Below are 16,186 nucleotides of genomic sequence, written 5' to 3' on the forward strand. Positions count from 1 at the left end.
TTGAACAGTAATTGTGTGTAGTTCACTCTGTATAACGTCTATTCTAGAAGAGGACCGCAGTCTAACGCCACGCTATGCATTCCAAATCCCAGAATCGCTCGCTCGCTCCAATCGCTATGATGGTGTCTTGATCATGAAAATCTGGATTCGTTAGTACAGTGACTGACGTGTAGATGCCGGGACAACATACCTCCTTCAATGCCTGTGGGTCCATGCTTGCCATCTTCTTCTGCCGTATGTATCTCTGGCGCACAGCATGCATGCCTCGCGGGTTGTACGTCAAGCCAGAGGGCGTCGAAGTGCCCGTAGTAGGTACAGAGCTAGCTGGTGTGCTCTCCTCCTCGCTCTCGCTTTCAGAGCTGGGGTCCTCAGTCGTGGGGTTCGACTTTGCGGCCTCCTTGGCGGCCTTCTTGAGAGCCTTCTTGAGTTTTTTCTCCTCCTTGCGAGCGCGCTTCTCGGCTTTCCGGCGGGCCTTGTCCGTGAGCGGTTCTGAGTCTGTGGCAGGGGTTTCGGAAACGCTCTTCGACTTCTTGTCCTTCTTCTCCTTTTTATCTTTCTTCCACTTCGAAGTCGCTTCCAGAGCGGCGTCTTCCTTTGCAGCCTCTTCGCGCAGGCTCACGCTCTTCTTCTTGCGCTTAAGTTTTGGCTCTTCCTCATCTTCCTTCTTAACGTCCTCTTCGCCGCTCCTCTTTCTCTTCTTCGACTTCTTCTCCGTGACCTCGTTGTCCGACGACGCCGGCTCGAATTTCACCTCCACCTTGACCTCAACCTCCTTCTTCACACCCTTCTCGATCTTGTCGCCCACCAAGTATCCTCCACTGACGAAGTTCATCATGCCGAACTTCTTGTACACATACGCCCTCTGCTGGATCTTCTCTTGCCTCTCCTCTTCCTTCTTCACTTCTTCCTCCTTCCCGTTCAGACGCCCTAATATGCTTGCGAACCCAGCGAGACCGAAGTTCTCGGCGCGCTCGCTGCCGCGCTTTGCGCCGAGGCCGAGGTTGTCATCCTTGAGGAAGACGCGGATGTGGGATTGGGAGGCAGCAGTGTAGTGCGCCTTGTGAGCGGCGTCGGTGGCACCGAGGGATGCGCCAGGAGTCCAGCCTTGCGACGTGAGGATCTTGTGGCCGAAGCGCTCGGTGTTGTTGGCCCAGGTAGTGTTCTGTGGGTCATTGGAGATCTTGGAGCGACTTGCGCCGAAGGTTAGCAAGGAATTCGGGGTATCATGTGTGAGCAGAAATCGCATACTTCTTTGGTGCCGCGAGACCCATTGTGAAGAGAGTGTTCCGAATAGTCTTACGAGAGAATTTTGGCAGGAGGAGCGGCTCAGAAAGTCGGCCTGGAAATTTTGGGCATTGGGCGCACTGACCACGCCGCACCGAAATCTTGGCGTGGTATGGATGTGGGGGAAAACGCGGTGGGACCCTAGCGCTACACTGCTCGTCGCGTCCCGTCTACATCTCCATCTCTCTCGGAGTCATTTGTCAAATCATCAATCAGACTACGAGCTGGCAAGCGTCTGATAACCATGGAGAGTTCTTCAAGAAATTGTATTGCACCTATTTACATGTTCTCGACTATCTTACCGTCACGACCTCTAGATGCCACGACCTCTGGATCACAAACCCTATGCCTTGACGATGTTGATCGTGACAGGCGTGATCGTCGAGGTGGTTGTACTGGCACCTGGCGAAGGATTAGCACGAAAAATCTTGAACCCAGATACCATTACACGGGCTTACCATCGTAGAGAGCAATGCTGTAGTCACTGCCAGAACCTTTGACCGCGACGAACGTACGGTTGGTGAGGGTGCTTCCGTCCTTGACGAAAAGCACGTTGTTGTCCATGGTGAACGTGGCCCATTCCATCAACGTTCCTTTTGGAATACTATCAGTGGTTGGGTTGGTTGCATCGACGAGGGAAAGCAAGACTCCGTTAGGCCCCTGGAGAGCAAGTTGGCGGGTATCGTCGGCGTTATGCACAGCAAATGTGCCGGTCGGCGCGTACTTATTGACGAAGAACTTGGTGGCAGCAGCTTGCTGGGCGGCGAGCGAGTACGAAGTCGAACCAGTCTTCAGGGCTACCCACTGTCCGGAGACAGCTGCAGTTGCTCTACACCCATTCAGTCAGCATCGGCTCGCTTGCGGACGTAGGAAGTATCGAAGTGACGTACGATTTAGTCTGAAGCTGGTAAAACTGAGTCCCTGATGGCGGAGGGGCCATCACTTCCCAAGGAGCAAGCGGAGCGGCGGCTACGATGGTGCACAGAGCAGCGGCAGTAGCGAAGAACTTCATCGTGGAGATGGATTGATTAGGTCTTCAGGCAAATACTCGGGGCACTTCAGGTTGGGACACATAGAATTGATACCGCTCAGCTTTTATACATCGTAAGAAGACATCTTACCAGAATCGTCGGCTTCATCCGCGCCAACGGATACACTCTTCGCGTTCCTGCATACGCCGCAATTCCTCCGCAATTGATGCTCTGGAATCTGTTCCATTAAAACTCCACACACTTGTTGCTCTGTTTGGTCTTCCAGATTAATACCAGGGGATGATTATATTGCGCAATGGAAGGAAACCGTCAATGCTGGAAATACGACTCGCAGCATGAACTCGATAGTATTTTGAATGCTAGGGTTTCATTCGCTTAAACGGCACGGTGTTGGTCGAATGGGGCAGCTCACATACGATATTTTGGATCTCCTCTTACCTACATACGCCTGCCCTTTGCATCGTTTTCGAAGTGAACACCGCAGCGTTGCAGCGCAGCTGTTGATGGTACACGTCGGATGCAGGAAGGGCTACAGCACGCCGCGCATTGCTTTACTATCTTGTAAGTGAACGAATATTATCGGCAACAGTCCTCAAATATCTTCGGCGTGCATTTCGGAAATGTAAGCGATGATCGCTGGCATCATCGCTGTTCCGGGTAACAACATGCCATAAGCCCAATCGGGACTTGTTGATCGTTGTTATTTTAGGCTAACGCGTGTTGCAAATATACATAGCTCATATATGAGGGGGCTCAACAACGACTGAATGGGGGTATATACTCGGCCAAAGGTGGTCGAAAGGTCAGTGGAGCATCACGAATCGGCAACAGTGTTCGCGGACATCTTCCCAGATATAGAATGCTGCCACATAGGACTTGCCACCGGTATGATGCAAATTGCATGGATCACGGGAGAAAAGAAGAAAACCTTCTCCGACGGTTCCTCTATTGCAGATCACCGTTACGCAAGTTATGACATCGGGATGACTTTGCAATATGTCAAGCGCAGGAATTGGCCAAATGAAACACATTTTGGCACAACTCTTCTTGCTTTGAACACTTCATTTTGTTCACATACTCATACTTTCTCGGCCCTTCGATATTACACTACGAAACAAATATCTTCGTGTTGTCACCCGACTGGACCTGCAAGTAGTTCGCCGCAATCGGTGAACTCAGACCCGCGTCGGTGATGAACTTGGGCCAGTTGATACCTAGGCGCTGCTGCACCGCCGACTTGTGCGCAGCCGGAACTGCGAAGTTGTCAGGCTGCGCATGCAGCAGAAATATGTAGTTATGCGGATGCTTCGGCGTCTCGGCGGGTGGTGCAGGACCAAAGTAGGATGCAGGCCCGGTGGCCTTCGTGGCAAGGATCGATGACCCATTTTGAGTTTGCCCACTGGGCGTCCAGTCTTGTAGAAGCGCATGCAGGACAGTACCGCGTGGTGTTCCGGGTCTACAGTGGTGGTGAGCAGCTGAGGGAATAAGTTGATGAATTAGAAAGGCGGACGTACGCGTCAATATCTAGAACGCCGTCAGCATGAACCACTGTCGGAAAACGGATGGTACTTACCGATCATGGCCAACAGATACTTCCCAGTCAAGGTCTGTCCCGTAACACCTATTGTAGGCTGCTTCGACACACCTTACGCAACGCGTCAACTATGAATTCCAAAACAACACTCTGTGACCAACTCACTCGATTTCTTCACCATCAACCCCGGCGTGATGTACTGAGTGCCATAGTACACATCCAACGTCTTGTTAACCGCCGGTATAAACCCAGGAGGTGTCGTCTGTGCCAGCGCGCCGCCCACAGCCACCAGTGCAGACAAGAATGTAGTAGTGAATAACATTCTGCTCAAGAAATCGTTACGGAAATCGGGTCAGAGAGGTTGCACCACCTCCGACAGCCTGTCTCTCTATATTATAGCATGCTAGCATGTCATGTAAATACCAAGCTCCGAGTGGAGGCCGGCATATAAGAAGCTTGGATGAACGAGGTCATGTCAGGAGGCAATTGTATGGTGAGGCCGAGCGATTTACATGAGGCGGTGTTTGGCTGAAAGGCGTAATATATCCAGATCCTTGTGTACCCCGCGTTTGGTTCGGCACTTGAGGCTGGATCGGAGACACTGGGGACAGGCAGGTACAGTAGTAGTTGCTTCTACGATGCGCGAATTTTCTCTCTATTTGTGTGGTACTATACGTGCGTTCTCATGCTTGACCAAGCTTTCAAAGCACTGCTCCTTCTCATGCTACCCGTACAAATTCAACATCATTTGGTATTTCCGGTTAGTACATATAGGTATGGTGGAGCAACTTCTGTGATGCTAGGATAAAAAGTCGCGGGATGCCTTCTGTGGGGATCACAGAGGGGAGCGAAAGTCTTGTCGTCCGCCCCGTCCTAGACACGAAGAGCAAAAAGCAAAGCATCGAGGACAAAAGAAGCGTTTTCCGACACCGGGAATCGAACCCGGGCCACATCGGATCAACGTCTGGAAGACATGAGAGCGATGTATCCTAGCCACTAGACCATATCGGATAGTGTTGTGTTGATTGATGAAGTGTATTGCAAATAATTAAAATATATACAAGCACTTTGTATGTCCACGGTCACCCAAATTCACTTGGTATCTGCATCGTGCACCGCAAGAGATAAACACTAGAGTTGCAGCGGTGTGGGTGGTCTTGGTGGTGAGTCACGGCGAGGAAACGGCGAGACCAGGGTCCTGCCCCCGCTCCACTACACTAGTTGCAGGCCTTGCCAAACTAGAACGCCTCATTGCACATGGTCTCAGGGAAAGAACTTTATTGCACTCTTGCAGTTCATCAACATTCGGGAGCCGTCTCGTTCATAACGACAATCGCGCATTTCGTAAATCATTAGCAGCAGCAATCATAACACCGTGACATCGTGAATCATGCAACAAAAGAGACCGTAGGAAACAGCCGTAATAATGACTCCTTTCCATATCCTCCAGCCGTCGTAGCCATCGACCTGTGGAAAAAACTAAGCGCACTGTACCAGAGTACGGCTACAACAATCACGTCAACCAAGAAAGCTCAATCAGATCAAGATCATGCGCATCAGTACCAGCCATTTGTCACTCCGCGATCGGTGTGTCGGCCCGCTCATGACCATCGGCTACGTACGGGGTGATGCCGAGTAGCTTCAGCCCGTTCTCGAGCACAATACGCGTTGCCTCGAAAAGTGTGAGGTGTCCAGCGCCGAATGTTTTCTGTTCTGCTTTGGCTTCTGTCTCTCCTTTCACGCCATCGTCTACTTCGTCCTCATCATCACTCAGACAGTCAGCGAGTTGTTCAGTCACGCCAGCCAGGTACTTCACTATATCATCTGGCTGGGGTGAGGTGGAGTTGTACGTGGCGCGTGTGACTTCAGGATATTGAGCAAGAAGACGGAGAAGATTGGCAGCGGAGTCGTCTTCGCCCAAGAAGTCATAGTCCTCGTCGGAAAGCTGAACATCGCCGTTGCGCGTTTTGAGAATGGTGCAGAGCTTCGCGTACCAGTATTGTAAGTCCGGTCCGGTTCCGTGCTTGAAAGACGTCATGGCTGAGAGGTCGAAAGAGTGAGCAGATGTGGTACGTGTCGAAAGCTCGTGCACAAGAAGAGACGCAACGGACAGCCTATCTGCGCTCTTGCTGAGGTTGCCGAACATTGCGGTCTTCGCTGCATCGGCTTCCAGTCCAGCACTCATGGCCTGTTCAACGTGGCTTAGAATCGCCTGGGGTTTAAACCCCGTCCCAAGCGTTTCTGCCATACTTGAGGTCTCGTTGAACTTCAGATGCTGGATCTTCTCTGCGAGGTCTTTCATGCCCATTGCGATCAAGATGTGATGCAAGTGCGTGAAATGCAGAGAGTTGTGGTCGTTTGCAGCGACAATGATCATCTTGTTGAAGTTATACTTCTTGGAACGCTCGATCATTGCTGCAAGGTCCCGAAGAAGGTATGTAGTCGCTCCGTCCCGACCTCGTATGACAGCAGTACCGGCTTTTAGTCCGTGGTTCTGCATGTGGATAACCCAAGCGCCAGAGCTTTCCTCACAAATTTTCTTCTCTTTCAGCAGAGCCTCTACTTCATTCATTGTTTCCGTCTTGACCTGCGATTCACCAGTGTACTCGTCGAATTCGATGCCCAACTGCGAGTAGAAGTCTTTATAGTTTTCGATGTTGACATCTCTAACCTGTTTCCAGAAGGCAATGGCTTCTTCGTCCCCCTCTTCGAGCTTCTTGAACGCTGTATTACGCTGGGCGTATATACCCTGGTTCTCGATTTCCGTTTGCGCTTGGCCTTCGTCCTGACCGTTCCTTGCAGCTTCGTCACGTGCCTGTCTGCTGGCGGCGACTTCGGGCTGAAAGAGATTGTTAATTTGATCATACACTTCCAACAGATGTTCGATGGGCCTTGCTTGGAATACCACTTCGTCCGCGAATCTTTCCCAGCCAACTTTGAGCAGAGCAATATTCTTCCCCCAATCACCAAGGTAGTTGAGTCTAGTGACATCCCAACCCCTGCTCTCATAGAATCTACTCAAGAAGGCTCCAATGATCGTGCTGCGTAGATGTTTTCCATGAAACTCATTGGTGATGTTTGGTGATGAAAACTCGACGATCAACTTCTTGCGCGCCCCTTTCGGAGATGACGGGTCCTTCGAGCCCACTTTCTTATCGGTGCCGTAGGTGTTCCCGCGTTCCAAGATGAAAGGGAACAGAAGTCGTGCAAGAGTATTGACTCTGAGCAATACACGCCAATGCACTCCTTCGAGGAAAGGGAGAGGGAAAAGCGGATGGTCGATTGGAAACTACTAGGTACTTAGCAAGTGTTCGGACGTTCGAGTCGAAGTTATATACCTGCCGTGCAAGGTCGATTGCCAACTCTCCGGCCTTGCATCCTGGGCGTAGTTTCGGTAATACAATATCAAGGTCGCCGTCATAGATGCTATTGGGCAATTGTACCGATCTGTAAGCAGCCTCGGGACTACTTTCTACGAGTTGGCTGAGTATGCCCGCGAGAAGACTTCGAACAAGATCGAGTGGATTTGTTACGGCGTCAGCAGAGTTGATCACCGGAAGAGGCGCAGCTAACCGCAGAGTAGCGAGGCTGCTCTCCAAGTCGGTGATTTCGAGAGTGGACATCATGTGTGTTCCGCCTGCGCAGCTAGACCATCGATTTCCCTAAGCTCAGTCGTGACTGAGGCTTGGATGTTATGAAATCGTGGCAAGTTCAGATGGCTCTTGTCTTGTACAGAGTATGGCCGGATGCGTGTGTAGACGGAATCATATTTGCCTTGTTGCTGACCGGCAGATCAATGGTTTGTTGTCTCTGCATTTCAGCCTCTTCGTATGCTGGCTGTTCGGAGAGCATATGCGTGGCTATGCGTGATTGGGTAACTGGGCTTGGCCGTGCATCACGCGCAATCAATGGGAGGACGATGACCACGTACTTGAGCACGCCCTGCACTATCACACCAAAGAAAATCCTACATTTCATGATCTTGATCCTAGCCCTCCAGGCGCATGCATGCTGTATGCGTAAGATGGAGGACGATGCCCAATGGACCAAATGATGATAGTCAAACAAAAAATAGGCAAACGAATTTAGTCGAGATCCCTTGCTATGCACAAACAGGGCATAGGTCAGATGCTATGCGTGGAACTGGTGTCATGAAAGTGCATTTCGACCGAAGGTGATAAGAGAATCGTTGATCGCTTTGAATGAAGTATAGCCCATGAGATTTCAAGGCAGGGGTATCTTAACAAGGATTGGGAAAAGCTGTTCCAGCCTCGCCTTATACACCAGAGTCTACGAGAGTCTGTCCAGTATCCACACGAAATGGAGATGTCTGCTGGTCATGAATCTGTTCGGTGGTTCCAGATACCACTGGTCGTGACTCTCTTTGGTGTAGTACATGTGAGCAAAATCTCTGTATCTGCCACCGCCAACCTTTTCGCTGTAAGCGAATGACAAGCTGTAAAAACCCTGCGACAACCAACATAGCAACAGTGAATGCTATTAGCGTGCGCGGGACGAATGGTGCTGGAATTGAAAAGAACGCGCTCACGATCGCCACTGGTGATATCCAAGCGACCATCAATTCTGCATGTGCCCCGCTAGATTTCGCAGCCTTGTTGCTCTCCACGACTAAAAGTCGTTCAAGGCTATCTACTGCCCTTTGATACCGGCGTTCAAGGGTCTCCAGTCTTCTCTGCAGTGCGCGCATCCTGCGGAACTTGCCCTTGAGATCTTGAAGACAGCGCTTGATTTGTTTCTGGGAAGTGGCTGATAGACCAGTGGTATGTTCGAAGTATATTATGTCTCCACCAGGAGCTGAGAACTCGGCCCACGCGTCATTACTCTCCGAAAGGACGTCATGCAAGACGCCGAGGGTTTTCGCCGCCTTTTGGGTTCGCTTGAAAGTCGATGCGATCTCTTCATTTTCTCCATATCCTGCAGTTGGACTGAGAATGTCTTCTTGAGCACCACTTTCGATATTTTGAATGATCCAGGACCATCTTCGGACAATCTGTTCCACGCGGCTAGGAAGTATGCGCATAAAATACTCTCTCGGGCTCCAGATGGGGCGGTTCGCATCTACTTCGCCATTAAGTGCGAATTGATCTGGGACTATCGTAGTGTAATCAAAGTCTTCCTCGCTCATGCACTCGTCGCCATCCACGAACGCGTAACCTGTCCAACGACGATCCGCGACACCGCAAATGTTGATGGCTATGTGCGCCATTTCAAGGACTTGGCTGCTTTTCCCGGTTATAGAAAATATATCTAGGCAAGCCGGATGTGAACTTCCATTCAGCCCGTCATGGCGTATATCCGGATCGTCGGGCACCTTCAGTGTATAGAATGGCATATAGAAGTATAGCTCGAAGGTGTCGATAGAATTATACTGGTGCTAGGTCAGAATGCGACAATATGGTGGACTCTAGCTGACGGACCGAAATATTCACTCCCATATCTGTCTTTCGCGCGATATGCATGTAGAGAGTTGCTTTCAAGGCAGCTGACTGATGTTGTGTACAGGTTCTTACCAGTGCATGCACATAAACCGGCGTTAGGCGCCACACGTAGCTAGACTAGTAAGTACTCCTGCTATAGAACATACGAAGTGCGGTCTACTCACATCAATCTTCTATCGGCATCTGGAAGAGATCCATGTCCAAATCGCTACCTGAATTAGCCAGATGATCGGGTAGTGGCACCAAGAGATGTTTTGTGTCATAGACGAGAGATAGCGAACGGAGTCGGGGGGTTGTACAACCAAATAGTGCCCATACCTTCCTCTTCAGGTACCGAAACAAATCTAACGCAGACAAAGGGGGTTCGTATTCGCGGAATGAAGAATCAATCTTGTATTTCAGTCGGTCCTGCAAAGATGTGCGCGCTTCGTCGACAAGATCTTTCGATTCTGACTCCTTTGCCATGTTGACTGGTGGTGTCATTTGCTTCTCGGCCTCTTCTTCACGTGAGCTCGGTTTGGTAGGGCGGTCCCACCGCCGGTCGTCAAGCCATGCCCTCCTCGAATGTTGCGCACGGGGATTTGTGAGCGCAGAATGATGGACACCCGAACAGAACTTAGTAATGATCTCTTCTTCGGCGGTGTTCTCGTCATAGTCCAGCAGGAAGTTCAGGATGTCATCATCAGTCGGATTTATCTGATTTCGAGCCTCCAAAAAAGACTTCTCTTCAGGGAAGTTGCGATCTTCGAAGAAGGAATTTGGCCAAGGGTATCCCAAGTTTTCCTGGTGCAGGGTATTTTCGTCCGTCATTGGGCCAGGCGCGATGCGCATAGGCAATTGATACCGAATCTAGCTAACTGGTTCCAGAACGCGACCCAATCCACGTAGTAGATCCGAGATCCTGAATATGGTTTGCTGGACGCACTAATTGACATGCTCATGCATACCTTTGTGACGAGCGGGGCCCAATGTGGTGGGAAGCATACAACCTAGAAGCCAACCGGGCATATAAAGATTGTGACGATAAAAAAGAAAGGCGGTCAATCAGCAGCGATATGGCAATGCCACCAAGATAACCAGTGCCATACTCACAAGTAAACCAGCAGCTTCGTATAGCTTAGCAGGAATTCCCAGCACAGCCCGCTATTCTGAGTCCTTCAATTCTCCACCGGCAAATGTCCATAGGTGTAGCAGCGGAGCGATCCTAGCGGCCGATGTTTCTAATGATCCAGAGAGTTCCCTCTGACTACGTGGCGTGCGGTAAGTCGGCGGATCGTGAGGCGTACACAAGGCTGTGAGGCTGTTTCGTCAGGAGTCCACTAGCATGCTGCCACCTGGTTCCGAGTATTATTCCTCAATGGTATTTTCGAGTTCTCTGCTGAAGGGTAGCCATTGACTTTTCACATCAGGATAAGCGATCGGGTCCGATGACCTCGGCACTTTGCGAGGCTACCAGGCTCTCTTCGATCAGGCTCTTCGTGTCGGGCCCGAATGCGTGGCTGACGCAGAACACATGCGTTGGTTGCAGCCAATAGGTATAAGGTTTTCCAACCATCGCCATACCGCAATCTGCTTGTCCTCAATGAATAGGCTGGATTCTCAAGGCAGATAGAGTCTACGACCGTACCATCGGGATACGCTGTGAAGATAGTCGTCGAACGTGCAGCTTCAACGGTGCGCAAGTGGAGGCCCGAGTCATCTGACCTGCATGTAGGGTACTGCAGATCTTTCGGAAATGAGCGCTGTCTCCTCTTGAGGGCTCGACAAGGTTGTAGGGATCGGGGTGGTAGGTAGGCCAGATCACGTGCCACCGAGGCAACATAGCCTCCCAAACTATGTGCATCAGAGATCTGTCTACTACGTTATAGTGTGCAAGGTAAAGGTACCGTTAGCGAGCTACGGCTAAACGCGGCCCATGAGTCGTGATTGTCTTTATATCATCCATCGCCTGGTTCTCCCTGTCGTTTTCAATGGTGTTGCAGAAGTCAACTCGCAAATCAGGTAGGTGACACCGGAGAACCGGTACAGTTCGTCTTTTTCATAGCCCAGGTATGCGTGTCAAGCGAGTCAAAAACAAAGTCTGCCAGGCAAGACATCTATGGTAACGTATTCAGACGACTTTGTGCATGAAGATATCCGCAAGATGGTCTTTGTGCTCAACCATGGCCTCGCGCTCGTTGCAATTCACATTCAGTATGTGCAGTTGTTGCCATTTAGAAACGGCAACACCTAGTGTTATTGGTCCGTGTATGGGATCGAGTAATACCGAAACAGCGCGGCCAACGTACAGTACAGCCTCCGTACAGGCCTCTTGTACGTACGTACGGGACCCCCTAGCAGTGTACGTACGTACGGACCGCCAAGAAACCCCTGGTGTACGGTCCGTACAGCCGTTGTACGTGTACGTGCCGTTTCAAGTATACAATTGGCCTAATTAGGAAGGTGGCTGGTGTAAAGGTCGTTGTCGGCAAGCTGGACGTTGGGCTTGGCATCCTTCTGAGTGACGTGAGCTGCCAGCTTTGTAAGATGACTGTGTACGGCCTCTCTCCTCAGCCAGTTCTTCTGGAGCTGTAGAGTCTCGACGACAACTAGAGATAGTGAATTGCGATCGCGCGTGATTGTTCTTCTAGCAGATGAGAAACATCTCTCACAGTCGCAGGACGTTACTAGCATAGAGAGATGATCTATCGCTAATTTGTATACGACTGGGTAGCGTTTTTGACCTACTTCCGTCCACCAGTGTGGATCCTGTAGGAGCTTTTAGAGATCTGGAGACGAAGATGCAGCTAGCTTGTCGTCATAGAGGCTGTCAAAGTACTCGTCAAGCTGCGACGTGCGTTTCTGCCGCTTATACATCTTCTTACTTGTGAGTAGGTTGTCGTCGACGAATATTATTTGAAGTCTCGCTAAATAGCTGCGATTTTGCGCTTCCTAAGTAACTGTGCCTTGCTCTTAACTTTTTAGCCGAAGCGCGATGAGACAAGGCGAGTCCAGGCAATAGGGAAACAAGTTCCGTAGGCTTGTAGGTCTCCCGGCCAGGCGTGGGGATCGATGATAGAGCCAGCTTCTGATGACGGGTGATCCAAGCTCTCAAAGCTCTCCGCCATAGCGGTGGCAACAGCTGCTGCCGTACGCGATCCGGAATGGTGATACTGCTGGCTGGCAGGAATCAGCTGAGTTGACTGGGACGACTGAGAGACGCGGGTAACAAAGCGATCTATAATAACATGCTAACAGCTGACGACAGTATAGAGATGGAGGAGCAAACTTGGCGAAAAAGTCTACTCCGAGAACGTTACACAAGGCACTATACGGCGACGCCACGCGTAGCACAGAAACGCCTAGAGACATGGGATAACTCCACCAGAAACCTCCTATTTGCCAGCCAAAAAGTGGGCTCCGTAGTCCCGTACACCCGTACGTACAGGCAAAAAAATTTGTACGTACGGAGCTCTGTATCTCAAAACTGTACTGTACGTTGGCCGCGCTGTACCGAAAGACCGGGTCGATTCGTCGATAGTTTGATATAAACAGTACTTCAACCTTGTGACGGATATAGCGGCCCGTATTTGGACTTTTTCGGTTTGGCAATAGGCACATCTCCCGTGTCCACATCTTATGCAGTGTCCAACACCAATGTTGTTCGAGGCTTGGCCGCAAGCACACTGACCTTGTAAGCCTTTGCGTCTGGTAATTATTGAGGCTCTATGAGCAATAACTTACACAGTGCCATACAAAGATATGCCTTTTTCTTGCCTGGACGCATAAGTCAATGAAAACTGCTTAAGCAAGCGAGCGGTCTACCATTGTTCGTCAAGAAGACGCAATGCGTATACATCAAGACAGCCAGTGAGCGTCCTGGGGGATATAGCGCCGAACAGTGATAAGACCAAGACCTTTCTCTCAAGATCCACTGTTTCAGCTGGGTAACAGGGATGACTGTGGGTCACGTGTTTACAAGCGAGCTGCGAACCCCACATTGCAGTATATAAAATTACGACGCATTAATATTCTATTAACTTAATATAATAGCTATCCATAATATAATAGCTATCCTAAATCAAAGGAGAGATTAGAGGCGTCTATACTACCTCTCTAGGACGCTCACCTCTACGAAACTAAGCCAGGACGTGGAGCTCCAGCCAGAACATTTTTAGAGAAGGAGAAGAAGGCGGTTATTAGCATAGCTTTACGTAGCACATAATTGAACAAGTGTCACATAAGGCCAAATTGTATTCTCGTGTGACCAAGCCACTGCTAGACAAGCGGTGAAGTATCTCTGGGTAACGTTACAATCCACAAAGGCAGTACAACCCCTCGACCAACCCCTAGCTCCCATCCTCCTTGCGTTCAGTCCATGGGTACCCTCGAGCGCCTCCCTATGGCCTTTCTCAGTCCAAGGATCCCAAAATGTGACGCTGACTTTCAATCGACGCGCATCCTTCACCGACCGCAGCGCAGAGAGGATATAGCACCTCTGCTGATACTATATTCTTCACATCGTTCGAACACAACGTAGAATCCCCATATTTCCTCAATTGGACGTTATTATGAAACTAATTCAAGGGACATTCCAACATCTCGGTTGCAGACGTCCTCGGGTAACATTGCCACCGTGCGAGTGGCGAAGAGGCACTCCCTCGCAGCTCGCTCTTATCTGAATTCGAGTGGTTTGACAGTAAGCACAGCGACATTGACCACAGTTTGGACAGGAGCCACTTCGTATCGGTATCGAGGAAGCGCCGCAATGACACTGCCCATTGAATTGGATTTTTGGGACCGTGTACGTGTGGTGGATCGACTTACGCACTGCCACAGATAAGTGTGCTTTCGTTTTGCCTGCATTACTCATTAGCTGGCGGCAACAATGATAGAGTCGTTCCTCCTTCCTTCAAGGTGTATGATGGATTGTTCCGCAAAATGCGTGAGAGCTGAAACGGCAACTTTGAGGGGCAGGAAGCTGCGGGAGGAGTCTCTGTCGATAAAAGTAACACTTGCTTACCATACGCTTCTGATTTCGAGATGAGACTCATTGACAGGAGATAGCAAATTGATATGAGTGCTCATGGCCACGTTTGATCGAGGCCGATCGTTGGAGAGAAAATACGATAGAAAGATGTCCGAGCCACCGAGGGACTTAAGTCAACAGAAGCGCCAGCATGCCTTGCACAACGTGGGACCAGAGGTTACATGTGAGACTGTGTGCTGGGACCATTAGTCGGCGAGGTTAGTCCGCCGAACTGAAACACTGACTTGGGCATGCTTTGATGTGACGGAACTGAAGCTGTTTGAGGTTGATAGGGTGTACGCCAGCTGCTGAGGCGTACAAGCCTCTCGGGCCGATAAGCTTGAGCATAAAAACCATCTCATGTATCAGCTCTCATAGGAATGAATACAGTCTTTCATAGCTTCCTGCTACCGCTACATTTAAAAACAGGGAAAGATGGTCCTGCACGGATAGTATAGTTCCGGTCGCTTAATTGCCTAATGGCATCAAGACCTATTATCGATCATATAGCATGAACTTCCCATAACTTCATGCGCAGGGCTGCCTTCTCGGAAAACCTATCAACTTTAAAGTGGAAGGACTCCTCGAAAGCATAGTCCGACAAGATGGACCCGCTCAATGTTCGGGGCGTTGCAGATAGGTGTTCAGCGACATGAGGGCACTGAACCACCGGCGGCAGATGTTGTCCCTTGTTTGCAAGGTATGCTTTCCATTACCAGCTTGGATGTCATTCCATAACAACTCCCCCTTGCTTCGGGCGGCTCCCCTTGAACTGCGGATGGCTGAGACGCTCCATGTCCACGACCTCAGTATTGCATGACTTGGCTGGAAAGAAGAATTATCCAGCATTTGCGTGTATACATATATACAAAGGTTCCCAAACTAGCTATAACGATTCTTTCTGCTCACCTGCCAAGCCCAATGTAATCATGCAAAAGATTAACTTATGGTGTTGTGGTTTCTACACTAACGCGTCGGCACCAAGGCATCACACAGGCAGGTACAGCTGCCAACTCTGCGCGTTGAAATCTCAGCCAACAACAAGAAGTAGAGCTTCTACAATATATCAAACAGCTTACGGAACATATCCTTACTCCTATACGGCAGATGATACAGAGCTTTGCCTCATATATAGCCAAAAAGCAAGTCTCAATCTCCTGGGTTGATCGCTTTAGACAGCGGAACAAGGAATCCTTAATATCTCAATAGTCGCCCGGAATCAACAACAATCAACATAAAGCTAATTCCTTAAGCCAAATATAAGCTCTATTTCGAGCTTCTACAGCATAAGATTAAGGAGTATCAGATCGAGGCTCAAAATACGTACAATATGGACGAGAAAGGCTTCCTACTTGGGATCACCACTTGCACAAAGAGGATCTTCAGTAGGCCTCTATACGAAAGCAAGACTGTGAGGCAGGTGATACAAGATGGCATCCGTGAGTGGATATCTGCCATAGCCTGCATATGCGCCGACGGATCTGCCTTGGCCCCAGGCCTCATCTATCAGGCCGCCTATACAAACATACAATTGAGTTGGGTAGAGGATCTCGATCCTCAACACCATCAGGCCTTTATCAAAGTATTAGAATCTGGCTATAGCAACAATCAGATCGGCCTTACATGGCTACAGCAGGTGTTTAATCGGCTCACAAAGCCAAAAGCTAGACAATCATATCGGCTACTGATCGTTAACGGCCATAGATCTCATATCACTATGGACTTCATCAACTTTTGTGATCTCAATAAGATCCTATTAGCCATCTATCCATCCCATTCAACACATACGTTGCAGCCTCTCAATATCTACACCTTTATGACTCTATCAACAGCATATTTAAATGAGCTATCAGCCTTGATGAACAACACCCAGGGACTGGCCTCAATCGCTAAGAGATACTTTTTAGCC

The 16,186-nt window shown here is 49.8% G+C and overlaps 7 protein-coding genes and 1 non-coding gene across 8 annotated transcripts; 1 reads left to right on the forward strand and 7 right to left on the reverse strand.

Moving 5' to 3' along the window:
• Positions 1–17: 17 nt before the first annotated feature.
• CC84DRAFT_1263342 (uncharacterized protein) lies at positions 18–1,322 on the reverse strand. The gene is made up of 3 exons (XM_018185230.1): positions 1,249–1,322; positions 191–1,190; positions 18–141 (listed from the first exon to the last, which is right to left on the reverse strand). Exons 1-3 carry the CDS (start codon positions 1,269–1,271, stop codon positions 115–117), a joined length of 1,050 nt encoding a protein of 349 aa, XP_018030719.1. The 5' UTR covers positions 1,272–1,322; the 3' UTR covers positions 18–114.
• Positions 1,323–1,633: 311 nt separating this feature from the next.
• Positions 1,634–2,278, reverse strand: CC84DRAFT_1053361 (uncharacterized protein; the record flags this gene model as incomplete). Its single annotated transcript, XM_018173503.1, has 3 exons — positions 1,634–1,686; positions 1,743–2,113; positions 2,175–2,278. Coding segments are annotated over 3 exons (528 nt in total), but the record flags the coding sequence as incomplete, so codon positions are not given.
• A 1,105-nt stretch (positions 2,279–3,383) lies between these two features.
• On the reverse strand, positions 3,384–4,132 carry CC84DRAFT_1230319 (PEBP-like protein; the record flags this gene model as incomplete). The annotated part of the gene is made up of 4 exons (XM_018183691.1): positions 3,384–3,732; positions 3,791–3,800; positions 3,850–3,921; positions 3,976–4,132. The coding sequence occupies 4 exons, from the start codon at positions 4,130–4,132 to the stop codon at positions 3,384–3,386; spliced, it is 588 nt and encodes a 195-aa protein (XP_018030721.1).
• Positions 4,133–4,731: 599 nt separating this feature from the next.
• On the reverse strand, positions 4,732–4,821 carry CC84DRAFT_t97. Its single transcript has one exon. It is a non-coding gene; the product is annotated as a tRNA-Glu (tRNA).
• A 562-nt stretch (positions 4,822–5,383) lies between these two features.
• On the reverse strand, positions 5,384–7,433 carry CC84DRAFT_1230324 (arginyl-tRNA synthetase; the record flags this gene model as incomplete). Its single annotated transcript, XM_018183692.1, has 2 exons — positions 5,384–7,099; positions 7,149–7,433. The coding sequence occupies 2 exons, from the start codon at positions 7,431–7,433 to the stop codon at positions 5,384–5,386; spliced, it is 2,001 nt and encodes a 666-aa protein (XP_018030722.1).
• A 550-nt stretch (positions 7,434–7,983) lies between these two features.
• CC84DRAFT_297722 (uncharacterized protein) lies at positions 7,984–10,492 on the reverse strand. Its single transcript, XM_018185785.1, has 4 exons — positions 9,588–10,492; positions 9,434–9,477; positions 9,249–9,381; positions 7,984–9,199 (listed from the first exon to the last, which is right to left on the reverse strand). Exons 1-4 carry the CDS (start codon positions 10,098–10,100, stop codon positions 8,087–8,089), a joined length of 1,803 nt encoding a protein of 600 aa, XP_018030723.1. The 5' UTR covers positions 10,101–10,492; the 3' UTR covers positions 7,984–8,086.
• Positions 10,493–11,968: 1,476 nt separating this feature from the next.
• CC84DRAFT_297759 (uncharacterized protein) lies at positions 11,969–13,162 on the reverse strand. The gene is made up of 4 exons (XM_018185786.1): positions 13,074–13,162; positions 12,993–13,025; positions 12,717–12,934; positions 11,969–12,428 (listed from the first exon to the last, which is right to left on the reverse strand). The coding sequence occupies exons 1-4, from the start codon at positions 13,074–13,076 to the stop codon at positions 12,230–12,232; spliced, it is 453 nt and encodes a 150-aa protein (XP_018030724.1). The 5' UTR covers positions 13,077–13,162; the 3' UTR covers positions 11,969–12,229.
• Positions 13,163–15,306: 2,144 nt separating this feature from the next.
• On the forward strand, positions 15,307–15,486 carry CC84DRAFT_1102450 (uncharacterized protein; the record flags this gene model as incomplete). The annotated part of the gene is made up of 1 exon (XM_018174967.1): positions 15,307–15,486. A coding segment is annotated over one exon (180 nt), but the record flags the coding sequence as incomplete, so codon positions are not given.
• Positions 15,487–16,186: the final 700 nt, after the last annotated feature.

The sequence above is a fragment of the Paraphaeosphaeria sporulosa genome (genome assembly GCF_001642045.1).
Source record: "Paraphaeosphaeria sporulosa strain AP3s5-JAC2a unplaced genomic scaffold CC84scaffold_12, whole genome shotgun sequence".
NCBI classification, from domain to species: domain Eukaryota; kingdom Fungi; phylum Ascomycota; class Dothideomycetes; order Pleosporales; family Didymosphaeriaceae; genus Paraphaeosphaeria; species Paraphaeosphaeria sporulosa.

Coding starts and splice junctions, on each gene's coding strand:
- CC84DRAFT_297722 (XM_018185785.1), bottom strand. CDS start 10,100: ATGCGCATCGCGCCTGGCCCAATGACGGACGAAAATACCCTGCACCAG. Junction 9,382..9,433: donor GATGCCGATAGAAGATTGAT/GTGAGTAGACCG, acceptor TTACTAGTCTAG/CTACGTGTGGCGCCTAACGC. Junction 9,200..9,248: donor ATATGGGAGTGAATATTTCG/GTCCGTCAGCTA, acceptor ACCTAGCACCAG/TATAATTCTATCGACACCTT.
- CC84DRAFT_1263342 (XM_018185230.1), bottom strand. CDS start 1,271: ATGGGTCTCGCGGCACCAAAGAA. Junction 1,191..1,248: donor GGTCTCGCGGCACCAAAGAA/GTATGCGATTTC, acceptor CTTCGGCGCAAG/TCGCTCCAAGATCTCCAATG. Junction 142..190: donor ACCCACAGGCATTGAAGGAG/GTATGTTGTCCC, acceptor TAACGAATCCAG/ATTTTCATGATCAAGACACC.
- CC84DRAFT_297759 (XM_018185786.1), bottom strand. Junction 12,935..12,992: donor ATATCTTTGTATGGCACTGT/GTAAGTTATTGC, acceptor TTACAAGGTCAG/TGTGCTTGCGGCCAAGCCTC. Junction 12,429..12,716: donor GTTTTGAGATACAGAGCTCC/GTACGTACAAAT, acceptor GATTCCTGCCAG/CCAGCAGTATCACCATTCCG.